This window comes from Rhipicephalus microplus, chromosome 10 (assembly GCF_043290135.1).
Source record: "Rhipicephalus microplus isolate Deutch F79 chromosome 10, USDA_Rmic, whole genome shotgun sequence".
In the NCBI taxonomy this organism is placed as follows: domain Eukaryota; kingdom Metazoa; phylum Arthropoda; class Arachnida; order Ixodida; family Ixodidae; genus Rhipicephalus; species Rhipicephalus microplus.
In genome coordinates this window covers 94,491,472-94,513,482 of record NC_134709.1, presented here as the reverse complement: position 1 = coordinate 94,513,482, position 22,011 = coordinate 94,491,472, and the positions used below count along the sequence as shown (strand labels likewise).

Sequence of the window (22,011 nt, the reverse complement as noted above, 5' to 3'; positions counted from 1 at the left end):
ATTAGTCAGAGAACAGACGAGCTCAGTGTAAGGTACTAACCAAATCTCGGAGACGCAAGAGCTGGTAAGTTGCCACGTCTTGAGATGATCAAGTTTGATGGGAAAAAAACAGCATGACCAAGGTTTTGGCATCAGTTCGAGACATCAGTGCATAACAGATTGAACATGCTGAAGAATAAGAAATTTAATTACGTTCTGGCGTCTCTGAGCGGAGAGGCTGCATCTCTAATAGAAGGTTTGCAGTTTTCTGATCAGAATTACGAGCATGCGGTCACTTTTTTGAAAGAAACCTTCGGACGACAAGATAATTTAAGAGAGACCTACATAAAAGAGCTAGTAAACGTGGAAGCAGTGAAGAGTCCTAAAGATGTAGATGGGTTGAAGAAACTTTTCCAAACGTTGCAAGTGAACACACGAGCATTGCAGTCGTTAGGAGTGGAAATGGATAGTTACGCCACAGTGATAGCGCTTGTTATAAAATCTGCGCTACCGGTGGATATGAGGACTGAGATGAATATGCAGGAGATATAGAAAAGCGACAATAGACCAGTAACTACGGAACCGGACTCAGCGTCAAGAGACAGCACGAGCAGTTTGAAAGAAATTATGGAGTTTTGAAAGCTATAAATACGCAGCAGACAAGAAACTCGAGAGGAAAAATGCGACGTGACCCAGTCACCACGCAGTACGAGGCGGGCTAGAACATCTATGCTTCAAAGCACCTCGATGAAAAAATGCATCTCCTGTGATATGACTGGACATTACACGAAAGATTGCAAAAGAAGCATTACTATGTAACAGAAGAAAGAAGCCTTGTAACGGGAGCGAAGGTGCTTCAGATGCACCAGACCTCAACACATGGCGAAGATATGCCGCGCTAACGTACGCTGCAAAACATGCAAGGGAAGGCATGCGGCATCCATGTGTCGACCGCGTACGCCTGCAGGAAAGTCAGCACAGCAGCAAAGCGGTGATGATGTTGAGCAAGTACATATAGGCATGCAACCTGACCGGTTAGACAACAGCAAGTCCTGCAATATGCACGCACAGCAGTCTGGTGAACACAAGTGCATACTGCTGCAGACAGCCTTTCCGTGGACGGAGGGAGAAGATAGCGGGTGCTACGCACAAATTCTGCTGGACAATGGGAGCCAGAGTACATTCATCCTCAAAAAACTGTCAAGAAAACTCGTGTGCAAGGTAAAAAGATCCAAAAGGATTATCGTAGGATCATTTGGAGGAGGAGAGATGGAACTAGACATGAAAGTCGTCGACGTCAGCGTGAGGAAGGACCCCTCATCAGAGCCAGTCACGATTCAGGCGCTTGAGATAGAAGTTATATCCTGTGACGTGCTACCATCCCCACCATTGACAATACACGAAAGAGCAAGATCGATGGGAATTTGTTTGGCTGATGACAGTGAGAAGAAGGACAAAGGAAGAAAAAATGTGGAAAATTTCATATTAATTGGAAAAGATTATTACTGGACCGTAGTCACTGGTCGCATTCGCGAAATTCATCCAAAAGTAATGGCAATAGAAACGATGTTGGGATGGACAATCCAAGGTCCTGTAGGACTTCATTGTGTGCCAATGAAATCATCGAATGTTATGGTACTCAAGGTCAGTGCCAAGTCAGACATGACTGTCGACGAACTGCAGCGATTCTGGGACTTGGAAAACATGTGAATCAAGGAGAAACCAGCAACAAAGATGAGAGATGACCATGTGCTAGAGTACGTTTGACAAACAATGGATTTCAAAGCAGGAAGATACCAAGTGCGGCTACCATAGAAGGAAAACGTAACATTGGGCGACAACAACACCATTGCAGAGAAGAGGCTTATCCAGGTGACAAAAAAATTACACAAGGATAAAGGTGACTTCGTAGCCTACAACAAAGCTATCCGAGAGTACTTCGAGCAAGAAATAGCAGAAAATGATGAAGAAGATGTCAGATCAAATATACAGAACAAATTTGTATACTACGTGCCACATCAAGCGGTAATTAAGAAGGACCAAACAACGACAAAGATACAGATCGTCTTTGATGCATCGTCAAGCCAGAATCCAGGGGAATCCTTCAATGACAACTTGGAAAATGGGCCAAACCTAAACCCCGGCATCACAAGTTTGCTGATGAACTTTCGACACCACAAGATCGCCATGTCATCTGACGTAGAAAAGGCATTTTTACAGATCAAATTACATGAAAATGACCGAGACGCACTGCGATTTGTGTGGTGGGAAAGAATACCCAGCGAAGATATACCAAGCCCGAAGATAAAAACGTGGAGGATGATGAGGGTTACTTTCGGAACTACACCAAGTAGCTTTCTTCTAGTGGCCACAGTTCATTGACATTTAGATAAATTCGAATAGAAATATCCTGCAGTTTGTGGCGCAACTCCAGAAAAGAATCTACGTCGATGACGTCTTACTAGGGGCTGATAAATACTCGACATCGACAAAGATATACAAAGAAGCAAGAGACATTTTTCGTAATGTTGGAATGAATTTAAGAAAAGTGACTTCAAATGATGCCGAACTAAGAAAACTATTTGATGAAGAAGGAGATGATCTGGATGGAGAGATAAGAAAAGAGGGACAAATCAAGATTTTGGGACTGAAATGGAATTTCGTAGACGACGTGTTGAGCTTTCCCGACACTACATGGCGAAATGACAAGGACATGAGACAACTCTCAAAAAGACAGGTTCTGCAAGCTACGGCAAGGCTATACGACCCTCTAGGTTTTTTGACACCATTTTCACTTACAGCAAAAATATTGCTGCAAAAAATTTGGATGGAAACACTGAAATGGGATGACCCATTACCAAGCCAGCATCGATCAGCTTGGAAGGACTGGTCGGAGAAGCTTCAGCACTTGGATGACTTCACCGTTAAAAGATGCTGTGACAACAGGCAAGCTGAAGTGAAAGCATCAATTCTACACGTGTTTTCCGATGCAAGTCCAATGGCGTAAGGAGCAGCAACATACATCGGTAACAGAATACTCCTATGGAAGCAATGAAGCCAACTTAATCATTGCAAGAGGTAGAGTCGCTCTAATCAAAAAGATTACACTAGCAAGAATAGCTGCCACAATATCAGTCAGATTGGCCAGTCATATAACTGAGAATTTCATCAGGAAACTAAGGAGTGTGAAATTCTGGACTGACTCTCAAATTGTATTATGCTGAATAAAGTCAAACAAACAAGACGAAAGATCTGTTTGCAACTGCACAGCAATGTATGACAACATGAATCTGTACGGCACGGACATCTTTGAAGACGATTAAGGTGTCCTAAGAGTAAAAAGGAGGCTTCAGTGGAGTGATTTGAGCTTTGATGAGAAGCACCCTATTGTTTTGCCAAGAGAGAGTCACTTTTCAGAACTCCTAGTTCTGAACGCGCATCAAGTGATAATGCACGGTGGCGTTGCGACAATATTGACACATCTACGAACGAGGTTTTGGATTGTGCGTGGCCGACAGATGGTGAAATATGTTATAAATAAATGCATCACATGTAGAAGGTTTAATTCTAGATCAATGGCACAAGAAATTTCTCCACTACCGGCTGACAGGATAACGCAGACGAGGCCATTCGACACAGTTGTTATAGACTTTGCTGGACTGCTAAGTTCTCGAGAGGAGAAAGACGACAAAATTACGAAGTTTTACATTGTGATATTTACATGTGCAGTAACAAGAGCCGTACAACTGGAGGCGGTCAAGAGGATGTCATCAGAAGGGTTTATACAAGCATTTCGAAGATTCGTGGCTAGAAGAGGATTGTGTACAACTATATACAGTGATAACGCAAGAGCATTCAAGAAATCTGAGAAAAAGATGAACAAGATATTAAAGATGGAAGGTGAAAGGGTGCAACAGTATACCAGTAACCTGAAAATAAAATGGTAGTTTATTGTAGAGTTAGCTCCATGGTGGGGAGGATTTTATGAAAGACTGATCAAAATATTTAAGACGTCCATGGCAAAAACTATAGGTGCTCGACCTTTGGATGAAGAACTATGAACTGTGGTTGTTGAAGCAGAAGTAATAATTAACAACCGGCCTCTTACTTATGTGTATGATGATCCTAACGAGCCACAACCCATCACACCGGTGGACGTTATAGGAGGCAGGCTAGCAATGAACAAGCAGGAAGACAACAGACTGGAGAATACAGTTTGTTGAATTACTGGAGTGCAAAAAAAAACAGGCAATGATAAGATGGTGGACCAGAGGGAAAAAAGAGTACCTGAGGCAGCTTAAGTGTGCCAGCAGAAAAATAGAGGGTCACTCAATTGTACAAGAAGGAGATGCACTTATGCTTGGAGAAGCGCGCAAAAGAACACAGTGGAAACTCTGCAAGGTCGAAAAGATTTGCTCAGGCAAGGATGGACTAGTGAGAACATGCTTGCTTTGTACACCTGAAGGCAAATTAGTCAAGAGGCCGATTCAACTGTTGTATTCGCTCGAAGGTTGCTTTGGTTGAATCTGGCCGGGGGGAAGATATAGAAAACAGATCAAAGATGGAGCCCGGAGACGAGGAAGAAGAAGTGACCAGGGGCACGCTCTGTATATATTTTTTTAATCTTGTTCTGTCAACAATAAACCGATGACGTATCGGTTTTGTGGTCTTTTTGGTCCTTCTGGAACACCGTCTATTCCTTACTACATCCTGAGTGTTTGGGAGTTTGCCATTCTACATTTAGCTCAGTGTCGCCGTGAGCTGGAGGTTAGCCACATTGTGTACAACAAACTATCAGTGCGCATCTGTTACAGTGGACTCACATGTGACGCACATTCAGATATTACGGCCCGTTGTTTTTACAAACCTTGGTCTTCATATATTATTAGTGTTACAAGTCCTGCTTTTAATGAACCCAGCTTTCATGACTTCTAGCAGTGATAAACGAAATCATGGACCTATATTGCCCAAATGAGGCATATATAGTATACTTTGATTTGGCAATGTGTGCATTCTGTAGTACACTGCTGCAACATTTTTCAGCCGCTCACGGAAAGTTTGAAGGTTTGCATTTTTTTTTAAAGGAAAGATCACATTGGTGGTAGGGTTCGTTATTTACTAGCTAACCTTGGATTTTTTATCGTTTTTAACAGGATAGCATTAAAGAGCTCGTTTTGCAGAAATATTTTTGTCGGCGTCGTTGCTTGTGAGCGAAAAATCATCTTATGCCTAACCGAGAATTTTGCAAATAAAATAAATAAATAATGTAAAAACCCTAGAGCAGAGTGGGGACCGAACCAGGGCTCTTGGGGGATAGAACTTGGGTCGTTTGTGCGGCAAGCGAATGTTCTACCACACGGTTACGCCTCTGCCAATGAAAAGAGCGAAAAGAACTTTCTCTGCTTGTAAATGCAGTGAAAGTAGCTTTCATGCTTCACAAACGCACGTGTCTTGTATACATGTTTCACAATGCAACATGATATATTGCAGTAATAATGAGTGCTACAAGCGCCCATTGCCAACGGGAGTCAGAATATTAGATTATCATAATGGCTCTGTCGTTGAAAGCCGGTACACCAGTACATACGGTACACATGCTACTGCACCTATTCACTTAAGTCCACGTAGTGGGTGCATAGCAAATTCGGAAAGATTTCATGCACTGTTTGAAGTGCGCATTGCGAACTGGATGTCGCTATCGCATTCAACTTCGACAAAGCTTTATAGGGTCCCACAATTTTTGTAATCACTTTGAAATTTTACTAATAAAAAAATAAATGGCAGTGTAGTGAAAGTTTAGTCATTTCAACGCATGCCCTGGATCTTATTTTGAATATTACAAAATTAAAGTAAACCTTTAGGTTGTTGCCAAAAATGCATCTACTTTCAATATTTCATACGTCTTCTATACTGCACGGAACAATGCAGTACTTACTGCGTACAATTTTGCGTGCATTATGTCTCACATATTCCTGCACATGTTATTCCTTGCACAATATGATGCACAAGTGCATGTTCTCGTACATGTGTCTTATCTTGCATAGTCTACAAATAATCCTGCTCGTACTACGTCAGGTATAATCTTGTACATAATCTGCACATAATTCCACACATGTTGCTCGTTATGTTGCATGTGTTGTGGGTGAAGCAGAAATTTTTCCTTAACTGTTGCCGATGGCGACAGGCTCCATTGAGCGGTCGAAATCCACACTTTCTGTCCATGCTTGCGGCCATCAAACCACACGTGCTGCTTCTCAACAAGGCCGACCTCGCCGACCCCAACCTCAAGGCGACTGTTGCCCAGCAGTTGCGTGACCAGGGCACACAAAACGTCCTCCACATCCGCAGTACGGAGCCGAGCCGCAACGTTGATAAGGTTGGTGGATCTGCACAACCAATGCTGAGCAATGTCTTTGAACCCTGCAATGCTCCAACTTATAATACACTCTAGACACACCTAGATACTAGCTCATATTTCTAATTTTTGAGTGCAAAGAACTGAAAGCATTGTCTGTAGTACTAACAATTATTTTTTATCCGCTGTATAGTAGGTGAGCGGCCACGGTTTAGTGCATTGTTAAAGCAGTACTGACCCCATTTTGAGGCATCGCAAGAGGCATTTTTATTTCAAAGGTTTCGTCGCATAGCTTCTGCATGCCAGCACCACTGCAATGAACCAGACAACGCAGTTTACTGATTTTGCAAAGGTTGCGTCCTGCATGCAGGCATAGATAATTGAAATCGCTAGACGACACCCCACTCACCAGCACTGCGTGTATGTAGTACGTACTTTCTTAAGTGTTGCGTCTTTTCGCGCTGGTTAATCTGTCTTAAGGATAAGCCAGCTCGCCCAAGCAGTGGTTTTAATGCCACTCATCATTGTTTGTGTGCAATAAACAGCAGATGATGAAGCTTCTGCTGCTAGCCAGTGATGTCTGACCATGTCTACTGTGAAACGGCACCCTCAATATTAAAACCGAACCTTTTTTTTTTTAAGGTAGCAATATCTCAAATACATTGAATGCATTTCCAGGCACTGCAATACTCATTTCAGTGCTCTTTACACCAGTGTTCTCATTTAGAACAACAAGCTAACTGAAATCATGTCAGCACTCTTTTAAACTCAAGGTTGTGGGTAGAATCCCAGTTGTGATCTCTGCGTTTAATGGGCAACCAAGTGCCTGAACGCTTGTGTACATGCATTGCATTGTGCAGCTGATAAATTTTACACAGCATGTGCCATTTTCTTGAAACAACAGCTCAAAAGTCGATAAATGTGAGATATGTTGAAGCACCAAGTTCGCTGATTTATCAATTCCCGACAAAAATAAGAGATATGGCAATTTTATGGAACCATACCCATAGACAGGGAGTTGGGTGTCTGAGAAGCGAAGACAGGCTAGCGATGCAGGAGGTTGTGGGAATGAGCCAAGTACAAAGCTTTGTCTAGCCTTTTCCGTAAATTGTAAATTTGCTCGGAACTGTAGGGTGCAGTAACCACAGAGAATTGATATTTCTGAATGATTGCTCAGACGTGTGTCTCGCCTGCATAAGAAGGCTAAATCTACATACAATGCCCACGAAATGAAACAGTACGACAGAACAACTCTTACGTGGAGGTGCTCGAGATAAGTGCGCCTTGGAGCTGTTAATCTGGCCCCGCTGCGGTGGTCTAGTGTCTAAGGTACTCGGCTGCTGACCCGCAAGTCGTGGGATCGAATCCCGGCTGCGGCGGCTGCATTTCCGATGGAGGCGGAAATGTTGTAGGCCCGTGTGTTCAGATTTGGGTGCACGTTAAAGAACCCCAGGTGTTCAAAATTTTCGGAGCCCTCCACTACGGCATCTCTCATAATCATATGGTGGTTTTGGGACGTTAAACTCCACGTATCATCATCATCATCGAGCTGTTAAACTGGTTACTAAAGTTTATGTTGGCTCTGATATAGGTGTGCCTGCCAGCATTACGACAATTCGACGTATATTAAGGGTGGTGGCAACTAATATACACACTCTTTACTTAGTCCTATGTTGTTCCCTCTCAGCTCAATGCATGTGTAAATAATTCGTGACAGCATCTGTATTGATTCAATGTTCACATGTGTGTCAGGGATATGAAAACATACTTTGCAGATTGTGCCCATGGTTGCAGACCTAATTCGCAAGTCGGAGCGCTACAACCGGCATGAGGTGAGTACTGTAGGGGTCTGCATGTTGCTCACCTAGCTGCCTCGATAAGGTGCAGCCAAGCATGGCTCGATAAAGCTGTAAGAAACAGGGGTAATGGAAATTTTGTTACATAGGGATTAGACATTCAGATTTTAAGAAAGTGTGCGCTTCATCGCTGGTGCTGTCAGTTAGACAAAGCCTCCTCATAATGTAATGTTAAACCTGCATTAAATGCATCAACCGTGTATTTATGACATAAAGGAGATCAAAAAGAAAGCTGTGAAGAAACTGAGAAGCGTACATACTGTTAAATTTGCACATCTCTAGTTCGAACAAGATACAGTAGTGCCCTATTTAGAAGCTTTTATTAACCGTAAGAGATATGTACTTGAAAATCATAGTTTATTTCACATTATCATAAAAACCAGTGAGATAAGTTTTATCAAAACATTTTTACAGGTCAGAGAGTCACTTATAGTCAATGACCACCAACAAGCAGTTCAATTGCCACTAGTAAAACGTTACGTACAATTTCAAGTGACAGGTCAATAAAACACATCTTCAAATTTTCGCTGCGTTGTCGGTGCACCTGAAGTTCCGAGTTCACCAAAAATTTTCTTGTCAAGTCATCTCTTCTGGCTCGTGCAGTACTGCAAGCTTTCCAGAGTTCATGGAGCACCTTCAGTTGCTCTCTGAATATACAGTCCACTCTTCCAGAAAATGCCGTCTTGAAAATTGCTCAACAACTGCAGTCAACATCTACATGGCAGAGTTCAGGTGTCTTCACAAACCACACACATACATTGACCTTACGCATCAAACGAGACACTTTCTATCAGTCGTGTCAGACAAGCGTTCCTGGTAGCTGTGCTTTATTGGCAATATGTGCTCCCTTTGATACTGTACTACTGCACTTGACCTCTCGGACGTATGAGCATAGTTCGCCCATACCAATGCAAGAGTGCTGTATGTAGTGCCATCTGACCGAAGATTACTTTTATGAATGCTTAGTTTTTTCATGAAGGAATGGCTGGTACTTCCATCTTCTGAGAACAATTTAGTTAGGCACTGATATGTGATAACAAGCAGTTTGTTATAACCATGTTTATACTGTTGAGCCCCTGCGCTAGTGTAATACATCCATTCATGTGCCTGTATGGATATTAAACCTGTTTTATGCAACTGAGCCTGTGAAACTGTTCATACAGCAACTTGTAACTGTGTGACACTACCGTGTACAGTAATTCAAACAAAACTGTGTGCATCCCTATAGTTTGAACTAGCAGATGTTGACTGTATAATCATGAAGTTTCCTCACAGAACTTGATTGCAAGCATGATGCAACGTCTTGCAATCTTCTCAATCTCTCAATACAGAATGGATGAAGGAATGGAATTTCGGGAGCCTTCTGGTCACCTTGACTTTCTTCACATATATATTGTAATTACTGCAATACACTTAAAGATATAGTGCAATGAATCTCCCCTATGCCATCCTTGGCTTCATTATCTGCTGGTTTTGATTAAGATTGTGTAATCCAAAATGGGCAGTATATAGTCAACGTAGCTGTTGATTAAAGACAAAATGTGTTTTGTAGATACGTTAAGAAGGTTCATGCTTATGCTCATGTTTACTAATAATTAACAGTTCATCAATTTGGTGTAACAATGTTCTTCCTGTTCAATCTGTCCTAAGTTTAAAAATAGTTGACGTAGTTCGCTGCTGCATCAAAATGGACTTCCACTGCCTTATGGATTCATTTATATTTTGCTAGCCAACGCAGGCCCACTGTGATTCTCGTTGCAGGCGTTTGACTACACCATCATGGTGATTGGCATTCCAAACGTTGGCAAGTCGTCTCTCATCAATGCCCTCCGGAAGATGCACCTGGGCAGGACAGGCAAGCCTTGTTCGTCGGCAGCTTCTCCAGGGTGTAGAAACTATCGTGAGGGCGCAACTAAGCACAACACACAGGAAGAAACAGATGAGGACAGGTGCAAACTAGTTGGTAGTTTGCGCCTGCCCTCATCTGTTTTTTCTTGTGTGTTGTGTTTAGTTGCGCCCTCACGATGGTTTCTATTTGCAAAGCACCAACTTGCCCAACAGTCAACTCTTGTGAAGTTCTCCAGGGTGGTTGCTTTGGTATATTGTGTTTTATTTGTTACGTATTGTAACAGAAATAAAAAGAAATTGACTATAGTCGCCCTGTCATGGTAACAGCTACACCTTTGCACAGAACAGCGATAACATTGATAGTAATAAAAGTCGAAGATGAAGATGAAAGAATTGCATTATTTTATAAGTGAAATGAGCTAACGAGCAATAATGAAGTACTGGCATATAACCTCAAATGCCACTGTGAGCTCTAGTTGCAACACAAACCATATGGATTAACTATAGTCAAGTACTCTTATAGCTTGGCCGTACTAACAAAAAAAAGTGAAGTAATTCGTTTAATCAAGAATCGATTTATTTCAAACATTTTTTATATCAAGGCTTAACATTTAAAATGAGTATCTCTTTGAATTGGCTTGAATGTGATTTGCAAAGCCAGCAGTAACAGTGAGATTAGTAGCGATAACCTGTCACACATGTTGTCGCAGGCCCCGCCACGCGTGTTGGTGCTACAGCAGGCGTCACCATGCGTGTCCTGGAACGCATCAAGGTGCGTAATCTCAACTGCATTGTAAATGAGCTATATAGAGATGCTGCATGCAAATCATTGGCTTGTAGCAACAGGCATCTCTGGAATAGGGGTTATTCAGCTACTACTACTCACTTTATTTGTGGAAACTGAGAATTAAACAGGATAAAAGTTCCCAAATGAAGTGTGGTCGCCTTCGAATGGTTGAAGAAAAACTGCTCTTTATAATTAAAAAAAAAATTTAATCATGTTTTATAAAACTTGAGTAGTTTATGTATATTTGCATGCTTATTTCAAATATGCAATCATTTTTCTAGCAGTTCATGTAGTTATTGAAATATAAAACATTTTATGTGCCTCTTTGAGAGCACGATTTTTTTCTAAACTGAGTTGCAAAGTGTTCGATTGATATGTGGGGTTTAACGTTCCAAAACCATCATATCGTTATGAGAGACGCCGTAGTGGAGGGCTACGGAAATTTTGACCACCTGGGGTTCTTTAACGTGCACCCAAATATGAGCACACGGGCCTCGGCATTTTCGCCTCCATCGAAAATGCAGCCGCCGCAGCCGTGATTCGATCCGGCGACCTGCGGGTCAGTAGCAGAGTACCTTAGCCACTAGATCATCGCGGCGGGGCAGAGTTGCAAAGTAAATGAGCATATTGCAATACTATGAAATAAAAACTTCATGCACTAGGACAAAAGTGGATGTTCTGAACATACGTGAACACAAGTTATCGCGTGCTGAACTTTCAAGAATGTGTCAATGTTAAAGGAGCCCGGCAACACTTTTTCAAGTAGCCATGGAATGGATTCACTGAAGGAGCTTATTGCCTCACGAATTCACCGCTGCAAAGATTTTTTATAATCTGTCCAGTACAAATGGAGTTAAAAAAGTTTGTCGCATGCTGTAATTGCATCCTCTCTTCTCTTGTCCCGACAAAAGTGCTGGAAGCTGAGCAGGGAGGGATGGCATGGGGAAAAAATATTTCATGTGTGCCTGGTTACCTTGAGTACTTTTTTCTCATTTTTTTCGCTAACATACGCGGTTTTTCAATGCGATTGTGCGCGCACGCATGGACAAGTTAGGGCCTCCCACCGCAGTCCATGCATAGGTGTGCATAGGTATGCGCTCGATGGTGGGAAGGGGGGGACGCAAAGTTAGCACCATGCATTGACATCATGGGAAGGGAAACGCAATTCAGTCCCATACATTGACATTATAGGAAGGGGGGCACAGTCAGCCCCATATATTGACATTATGAGGAGGGAGGCACAATTCACTCTCATACATTGACATTATAGGGAGCGGTATGCAAAGCCAGCCCCATACATTGATATTACAGGGAGGGGGACACAGTTAGCCCCATACATTGGCATTGTAGGGAGGGAAGCGCAATTCAGTCCCATGGTTAGAGATTCCAAACATTGTGGCAGTTGAGGAAGTGTGCCACTAGGTGCCACCACTGAGTCAAAAATTGTGCCCGCGCTGCGCTTCCCGAGCAAGTGGTGACAGGAACTCATTGAGACATTGTACTCTGTTTCGCTCTCGTCCTCCCGCACCCCTTCCTGAGCCTTGTGTCTCTCGTGTCCCCTCGCTCGACACACACCTCGGAAGGCTTCGTCTTTCATTGTCACTAGTTTGGCGGCACAGGCTACCCAAGAGCCTATTTTTACGTATCGTGTCGTCGCGTGCTTGTACTGCGATTGCATGTAATTCAGGGTCATCTGTGGAACTTATTAGCCTATGAATCGAAATGTTTTTTGTCACGGCAAGATGCGGGCCCTAAAAAAAACAAAAGCTTTCAATATTCAGTCATCTGTTCAGCTTTACTACTGTTACTAATAAAACTATTAAGGCGAAATGCAAGTACAAGATTGCTAAAAAAAAAAAAACGTATTCTTGCTGCACTATGTGTCAAACCGCAAAAGTACGCGATTTACACCTTTTTTCATAAGGCAGTCTCTAGAATCCTTGGCACCATAGAATCGACTCATAGCCGTAGCATCAATAGCGTTTATTTTCAAGCTCTAGATTGATCATCCTGTGGCTCCGAATTCACGTATGTATAAATGATAAATTAAATAATTCACTTTATCTTTTAAGAGAGGTCGCAAAGGCACGTCAAGTATGATGCGGCTTTCAGAACACAAGGGAGCGCGAACAGCGGATATCATACTTCATAAACAAACTCAAATCACTAACCCATGGATTTAACAGAGTCCTTAGTGGCTGCATGCCTCTGCAACCTCTCGTAGAAAACATAAAGTGAATTATTTAATTCATTCCCTATACACTAATTCGGACACAAAGGACAATCAATCTAGCTCTTGAAAATAAACGCAATCAATGCTACAGGCGTGAGCCGGCGCATGGTATTGCAAATATATATATTTTTCTGTTTTTATGCATTTTTATGATCTTTTCTGCTTATTTCTAAAGATTCTCTATTTCTTTTTACTTGAGTATTATCATGGCCAATGTTTTCCATAGGCTGGAGCGGGTCGATCGTATGTATCTTCTTTTGTGTGTACGGCTCGTTGCTGTGAGCCAACCAACAAGTGACTGAACCTCCTGGACTTGGCCTCAAACCATGTGCGTGATGCGAAGAAGCGCAATTTCTTTACTTTTCCTCTTTTTCTTTGGTCGCTTCGTCAGTCGGCCATTTATCTACCTCTCGTGACAATACACCCACAACCTGCCCGCTTCTAGAAACACTCCGTCTCCACCTTTTTCTTCTTATTTTTTTCCTGCCTGATTAACATTCCAGCAAAAAAGAGTCACTGCCGATTCCTTCGCTAGTTCAACGTCTGTGATTTTTTTTGTTTTTTTCCCTTCTTCTTTTGTGGCCCCTAAACTCATTGGGCGGCTCTTTGCTACGAGATGTGCCATTTCACTTACGTCCTCTGAAGAAGGCTGGACCGCCAGCGACACTTTTCCAAGTAGCCATGGTAGGGATTGACTAAAGAAGCTGATCACGTCATGAATTAACCACCACAACTATCTTTAGAATCTGTCCAATAAGAGCGGAGTTACAGAGAATTTTCGCATGCTGCAATTGCATTCTCTCTTCTCTCGTCCGGATCAAAGTGCTGGAAGCTAAGCAGAGAGGGATAGCATGGGGAGGAGGGGGAATCAACTTTATTGCTCCGCAGCCCTGACCCCAACGCCCAGCAAGACATCATCAGTCAAGCCCTTGCTGCTGCCATGTCTCAAGGGATTCCAACCGATGGTCAGGGGCGATGGCTAATGCCTGACGTTATTGTCTGATTTTTTAGAATAGTTTTCTCTCTCTCTTTCTCTCATAAGAAGAAGCGGGCCTTAGGGCGGCTTCGCATGGGTAGGGACCTTTCTGGCCCAGGCAGCGATCGCTAGATGTGGCACGGGAAAAGAACACACGTCACACGTGCCTCGTGAACTTGAGCACTTTTTTTCTTTTCTTCGAATATGTGGATTTTCAGTGCGACCAAGTGCGCACGCATGAACAACTCACGAACTCCTGTGGCGGCTACGGTAATGACCGAGTGCACCATTCTCAAATTGGCCAATGGCTCATGCAATGGCTGTAACGAGTGATTTTTGCGCTTGTACCGTCATTTGTCAAAAGAAGCGAAAGAAATTTTAGTTGACTTTGAGAATTTATTGTCAATTCCAGGACACATGCTACACTATAATATTTGGCTCTCATGTTCTCGGTAGGTCGGACTACCAATCTGCAGCGTTTTGTGACCATGCTCAAAAAGTGCAGCAGGGCCCCTTTAAGCTTGGTATTTTGCTCATGTTCTAGACTGACAAAAAGCTTTCAATACATCGGTAGACCCCCTACCACAAATTCTGCCATTCTCTGCATGGGGTTTCAGGAGTAAAGGCATGACACTAAGAAATTCACAAGGCTGTACACTTGACAGATTGGGATTTTATCTTGATGCTCGTGCACTAAGCAGTGCTTTTAGTATTTTCTCAGGTAACCACAAGCCAACTTACCTATGTTCATTGAATGCCAACTTACTCGCCATTTATTTATTTATTTTTCCAAAAGAAACAGAATGGCTTTTTATGACTTACTGAGCTTTATTAGAAGCAGATATCTGGGATCCCATTACATGCAGTTACATTAAAGTGACGTAGTAGCAGCATCCTGTGTTTTCAGTACTGTAGCTTTTTGTCTGGCAGTTGACTGACTGTATGAGTGACGCAAAGTGACCATACACCGCAGATCAGCGAGGACCCACTGATGTATCTGCTGGACACACCTGGCATTTTGAGTCCTGCCACAAACGACCCCCAGACGGCGCTGCAGTTGGCACTGTGCGGTAAGCCAGCAGCGAAGTTCATTACATGCCCGATGAAACGCAAAAATTGGCCGTCAGAGTTGGCGTGCCTTGGCGTCGTCATCAACACAAGGAAAGCAAGAAACCATCATCACGTCATGACTTGATCGTGCCGTGACAAGTCACCAAAATTTTTGTTGTCTGCCTGGTTGCAATGTGGGTTTGTTGGTTGATCGTGAACTGGCTTGTACCATAGTGTAAAGACAAATAAGGAAAGAGATATGTAATCAGACTTAATTATAACGAAGTCACACCTGCTCCAAAAACATTTCGTTAAGTCCAAAAATTCATTATAAACATATATTTGTAGCACTGTATCTATGACAGATATTCTTCATTTACTTCGTTATAACCAATAATTTATTATGTCTTGCTTTGTCATAACCAATAATTCGTTATATTTAGGTTTGTTACATATCGAGGTTTGAGTGCAATACAGGAGAAATGCCGAGGTTGAAAGTTAGTGCCTGTGGTCGTCTTGGTTCTAAATTTTTCTCTGCGCTATGCTACAAGCCAGTTTGTGATGTCATCACATGAAATCGTCGCTTGGTCTAAAGTGGGCCGATCATGAAGGCAGTGCTAAACTAGTGAAGTGAAGAAAGCTTGCAATGCCTTTGACCCTGTAGGCCGTGCAAAAACACGTTAGATGCAGAAAACCTTAGGAGGAGAGAGGAATAGAGCAAATACATGAACCGAGAAGAGAAAGCTTCTTTGTGTCTTCGAGCCCCTTCAAGTCGTCTTAGGCGAATGAAATTGGGATGCTGTTGGTCGCAAATAGATGATGGGATAGTGGTGCAGCCGTTCAGTTATCATCATCACCTGCCTGAATATGCTCACTGCAGGACAAATGCCTCTCCCATCTTCCCCCGGTCAACTCAGTTCTGTGCTTGCTGCTGCCACTTTATAGCGGCAAACTTCCTAATCTCATCTGCCCACCAAACTTTCTGTCGCCCCCTCACATGCTTGCCTTCTCTTGGAATTTAGTCTATGATACTCAATTACCAGTGGTTATCTTGCCTTCGCGCTACGTGCCCTGCCCATGACCATTTCTTCTTAATTTTGACTATGATGTCCTTAACACCCGTTTGTTCTCTGATACACTCTGCTCACTTGTCCCTTAAGAGTTACACCGTTCGTTGGGCCACATCAAAACAAGCCACCTCTTGGACTGTGCACACGTGCTTCGTAAACTACAACACCTTTTCATCTGCTAATTTAGGGGTAAAGCACCTTAGGGTCTCGGCTCGTCGGCATGTCAGGTTGTTATCACAGTCTATCATAAATAGGTATGCACCGCAAAAAAAAGGGGGGGGGGGGGGTAAGTCCCACTATTTGCCACCGTTTCGCCCTATGCATATCCCGAGTTAAAGGTTCGTCGTTACTGCCTAAAACATTATGTTTGTCTTAGCAGTGGTGTCAGAATTCCTGACCAAACTTACCAAGGCGCTCAAATCTCTTATTTAAAACCAGAGACACAAATGTGGATCTCTACAGTAAAGTTATCTATCTGAAATGCCGCTTCTTGAAACGTATTCACAAACTGATGGTGCATTAGTGAACCGGTGGCAAGTAAAGCAGTAGAGAGTAAAGGTTTTGCTGTGGCAAACACCGGCACACACTGCATGATCTGCAACTCCCCAGGTTTTGCGTTAATGGAACTTGAGCACCCTTTTCTACATGACCCTTCACCACAACTTTTTGGCAGCACCTTGCGTATAAGTCGTAGCGGCATGTTTTTTTTCTTCTTCCAACCATATTGAAATCAAAGACGTGGGCTTCAACACCCTAAAAAAGATATTGCCAAGCTTGAGAACATGCTAAATAATCTAGTGAAGTATCAAGGTGTTTGAATACCATCATTGGTTTCTTTTTTTCAGAGATTTTAGTTAGATCATAATTTGAAAAATAATTTATTTATTTATCATACTGGTACCCACAGCATCTAATGGTATTACAGATGGGGAGGGAGAGAATACAATATTACAATAGAGAAATGCGGATTCCAACAACATCAACATTGTAGTAAACGCAATTCATTGTTAACTGACGAAATGATACATGGGATGTACACAACATAAAGCAGGTTAAAGTTTTGTCCTCACACAACCGTGCGAGTGCAATGCTGAATACCCAGCAGTGAACTTGAAAATACTTCACGTGAAGTAATTTCTGTTACTTCAGGAGACTACCTATTCCACTGGCTTATCGTCCTGGAAAAAAATGACATTTTAGATGCATCAGTCCGGTAGCTTATTTCCTTTATCTAGTTGGCATGATCTAGTCGCTGCGAAACATAATCCAGTTTACAAGAGTATCGTGACGGCACCAGACCTGTTCGGTTACGAAATACATTGTGAGAAAGTTTCAACCTCAGATATTCCCTTCATTCGCATAGAAATTCCGAACTAAGCTTTTCTTTTGCTATTGAAAAACTGGAACTCCTGGTGTATACGGAGCATACGATCCATACAGCCATGCTTGGAATTACGTGGTAAAGGGACGTTGCAGTATTGTTGCACTACCTTTTCTTTCTTTTCAGGATTCTCAGGTACTTCCCCTTAATTTAACTAAACAAAATTTCACTAAGCAATAATATTGTGTCGGTATTTCCTTAGTAAGGAAGCATTCTATGGGGAAGAACAGTAGCGACTTACACACGTGATGTATCGAAATACACTCGCCTGCCTTGGCATTGTTGATGGAAGGGTGAACACTTGTTAATAATAGTGGGGCTTTATGTCCCGAAAGCAGGATCTAATTATGAGGGAATCCGTAGTACAGGGCTTTGCAAATGCCCGCCATCTGGTCTCTTTAACAAGCACATAAAGATGAGCACACGAGAGACTAGCACTTTGCTTATATCAAAATGTGGCCATGGCGGCCGGGATTCGATCTTGTGGCCTTTGGGTGAGCAGTCAAACACCGTGGCCACCGTACTCATATAAAAATAAAGAAAAAAGCGTCTTTTTACCGTGAAAAGACCTTGCTTCAGCCGAAAGCGTTGCCGTGTCACCGTGATGTCGCGACTGGCTGCTTTGCACCTACAAGAAGCGCTTGGACCCATGCTTCCACGAGTGCAGAAGGGTTTTTTGAAGGGCCAGTTGGTACATGATACTGAGTGGAACAGCGCAAAAAACGGGACGGAGAAAGATTGAACAGACGACACAAGTGCTGACACAAAAACATTATCTCTTTTTCCAAAAGGGCGAGTGAAGGCTCGCTGACGCACATGTTCCCTTTTGTCTCTATATGAAAAGCCTCGTTAATTTCGCACTCTGTCTTGTTACGATAACTTGAGAGTATCTTGCGTGCACGAAAGAGTGGGACGCAGCCACACAAGGAGCAATGGGCTCCCAAAATGCTGCTTGTTGAAGTCCTGAGATTATTTGCGTGCTCCCTCAGGCGGTCTTTCAAACAGCCACCAGTGTGTCCAGTATAGGACAGACCACAGGACAACGGAATGTCGTACACTATGTTGGTCACACACTCAACATACTGCGTCCTGTGTTTCTGGATGCACGCATGCTCCTTGGGATTGTCATCGTTCACTTTCTTGCGAAGGCGGCCGAGGTTACGAGGAGCCGAGCAAACAAGTTTCACGCCTGGCTTGCCAACAATCCTCTTGAGTGTGTGGCTCACACCGTGTATGTAAGGGATGACTGAAATTTTCTGTCTGTCTACCCGACTGAACTACTCAGTGCCTTGGCAACAATTCTACTGAGCGAGCTTTCGAAACGTGGCTTCAGGACATGCCCAACGCAGGAAAGACAGAAACACAGGGTGCGGTATGTGTGCACTTTTCCCCTGGTTCTCCCGTGCTCTTCCGGTCACCTACTCGGCGTGTGGGACTGTCTGAAGAACTGTTGTCGCCCTACACTGGACCATTCCGTATCGTTCGCCAAGTGACAGACGTCACAAGTGTACGAGATTGTTCCAACCGATCCAACAAAGTCATCGTCAGCTCCGAGCGACACCGTTCACGTGGCTCGGCTAAGGCCCTATTACTCCCTTTCTACATCATCTGCGTAGATTTCAACATCATCGACATCTTCAACATCATCGGCGGTAGAAGCACCGGGACGGTGCTTCTACCGCCGGGCGTTATGGTACGTAACAGCCGCTAAACAGGGCTGCATGAAAGAGAAGGACGAAGTGAGTTTTGGTTTGAGGCTGGACTGACGCCATCTTGCTCGTCGAGTTCTATGCGCTGTAAATAGATCATTAAACAAGTTATTCATAACATTATTAAGGCTTGTATCCGCTTCAAATGAGGCAAGTCGCATACCACTTGGAAGCACAACAGACTGGTTAGACAAATTTGACACCCACAATGTACTTGTGCCACAGGCCACAGAGACAATACAGCAAGGCATGAGCATACCCTTCTTTGCGACGATTGATGTCGTCGGCTCAACAACAGGGTCGAATGCATCATTTTCCGCACTAGCGACAGTAACCTGAACGCTGGATAACAAACGGGGTGGTACGATGGAATCTTCACAGACGGCGAGGGTGTGCGAACAAACAGCAGGTTGGTCGGCAAGAAAAGGAGAGACAAAAAGCTTGCCGGCACCACAATCAAGAGTGGCACCGCACAGTTGCAGGAAATCTAGACCCAGAATCACATTATGCGTTGATTTAGCGAGCACTGTGAATTCGGCTTGAAAGACGTTATTAGAGATGTAGACGTTCGCAGTACACACACCAAGAGGTTGTAGTAATTCTCAACTCACAGCACGAAATGTGCTCGCATTATCCCACTTGAACATCACCTTATGAACTAATTGGGTTTTGAAATTCATGTTCATAACAGAGACACTTGCTCCCGTGTCCGCTAAAGCTGTCGTCGTAACATTGTGCACAAAAACACAAATCTTGTTATGACGCATAGTCACTGGTGGAGGCGAAGCGGCGTGTAGCTGAAGATGACTGGCGGCCTCACCTCCATTGGTCGCGCCGCCTAGTTTCCCGGCGGCTGTGAAGTGGGATGTCGTCGAGGAGATGAGGATCTTCGGTAGCGTGAACGTGGTGGCGCCAAGCTCCGCACAGACGCTGTTGAGTCACTGCGATGATTCCCCCGATGGTTTGGCCTGCTGTCAGAGTCTGAGGGCCAGAGTGTCTTGTTAACGTGCTGATTGCTGCGCCCGTAGAAAGCGCGTGGTCGCCTATAGGGCGGTGCTGCCGTGCAACGGTGATGGGGGCAGAATCGGGCGACGTGACCGCGGATGCCAGTGAAAGCTTATGGGACGTTCGCGGGGTGCGCTGTGGGAGGTCAGCAGAAGGATGAACGGCCCGGCCTTTCCATGCTTGATAACCGGTAGGTGGTCTGCGCACGTATTCGTCATCCAATGGGTAGTACGGACGCATAGTTTGGCTTGGCCCTCGAGGACGAGGCGTATAGTTGTAGGCATCAAGGGAGGCGGCGTTGATAGTCGTAGCGCTTAAGTCACAGGGGGAAAAGGGTTCTCGGACAGTAGGTGCCTGCCGAGAAGCCCCCTCGTGTAGGTCGAGCTTTTCGCGCACTACTTGGCGAATCATAAACGCCAGATCTGATGGAGTTGGATGCACGTTGACACTGGCGACATCAGTGACGTTAGGCAGATAGCCATACTTTGGTGTAATTCGCCGCGCTTTCAGCGCTTCAAACGTACGGCAGTGCTTGATAATGTCATTTACACGCTCCAAACTTTCTTTTGCGGTGAGGAACTGGTAAACATCCTCCGCGATCCCTTTTAGAAGATGACCAACCTTGTCCTCTTCTGTCATCCAGGGGTCCAGTGCCTTGCACAACTTGAGGACCTCCTCGATATACGTCGTGCAGGTTTTTCCGGAGACTTGTGCTCGTTGCATATGAGTTTGCTCGGCATGCTTCTTCTTCGCTGCCGGATCCCCAAAGCACAACTTGATTTCATCGAGGAACTTCTGCCACGTCCTCGGGCTTCGTGGTTTTCAGACAATACAGATGCGGTTCCTTTGAGAAAGAGTCCCACACTGTTGAGCTGGTCGGTGGCATCCCAGCCATTAAACTGACTCGCCCGTTGGTAGGAGCTGAGTCACAAGTCGACATCTTCTGCAGCTTGTCTAGCGAAGGATGGAGGCTGGATGTAGGGCTGCCATGGAATGCGGGAAGCAGGTGGCCCGTTGTCATTGTTGTCGTGAGACGCCATCGCAGGTGGCAGACCAGCAAGTCGCCGGCTTCGGCAAAGCTCCGCGTATTGCACCTCAGCCGTCGATAAGTCGCCATTCGTCGGGGGCGCCGTTATCGTACCCAGCACCTCTCACCAAAACTGTTACGATGGGGCGTATTTATTGAAGAGCGAATGGCGAAGGCTAGCCGCACCGAGCTGCTTCCCAAACAAACCACTTCGTTCTCTTCTTCCACGCTTCACATGTTGCCGCTTCAGCGTAAGAATATCAAGACAAAAGGAAACATGTGCGTCAGTGAGCCTTCACTCGCCCTCCTGGAAAAATAGATAATGTTTTTTAGTCAGCGCTTGTGTCGTGTGTTCAATATTTTGCTGTTCTGTTTTTTGTGCTGTTCCCCTCAGTTCTATGAGTGCTTTTGCGCCAAAAAGTAGTTCCTCTAGAAGCCCTTACTTTGAGCGGAGATAACATTTTAGTACAATTTCTTTTATTTTCCTGTTAGGATAAAACACACGAAAGAGTTCATGGTTTAAAGTCAGCTTGTGAGAGCGCGGTCTCACTGAAAGCGCTGGTGGATGTCACGAACAGCGGAGGTGGCCATTTGGTTGAGGTCCATCAGCATAGAAAAACACGCTCTTCGATTACTTCATGAGCGCAGCGTGAAGGCGGTTTGGCACAATTTCTTGATGACACGGCGATGCCATTGGCTTGAAGGTCCTTTGATAGCAAAAAACTGCTTTTTTTT

At 44.1% G+C, this 22,011-nt stretch overlaps 1 protein-coding gene across 1 annotated transcript in view; it reads left to right on the top strand.

Annotated features, from left to right (window-relative positions):
* LOC119181485 (mitochondrial ribosome-associated GTPase 1) overlaps positions 1-22,011 on the top strand; it is a 28,074-nt gene that overhangs the window by 1,798 nt on the left and 4,265 nt on the right. The window contains exons 3-7 of the mRNA XM_037432738.2: positions 6,164-6,355; positions 8,110-8,166; positions 9,952-10,045; positions 10,749-10,810; positions 15,008-15,104. Coding sequence (XP_037288635.2) covers positions 6,164-6,355; positions 8,110-8,166; positions 9,952-10,045; positions 10,749-10,810; positions 15,008-15,104 — 502 coding nt within the window. The remainder of the gene's footprint in view (positions 1-6,163; positions 6,356-8,109; positions 8,167-9,951; positions 10,046-10,748; positions 10,811-15,007; positions 15,105-22,011) is intronic.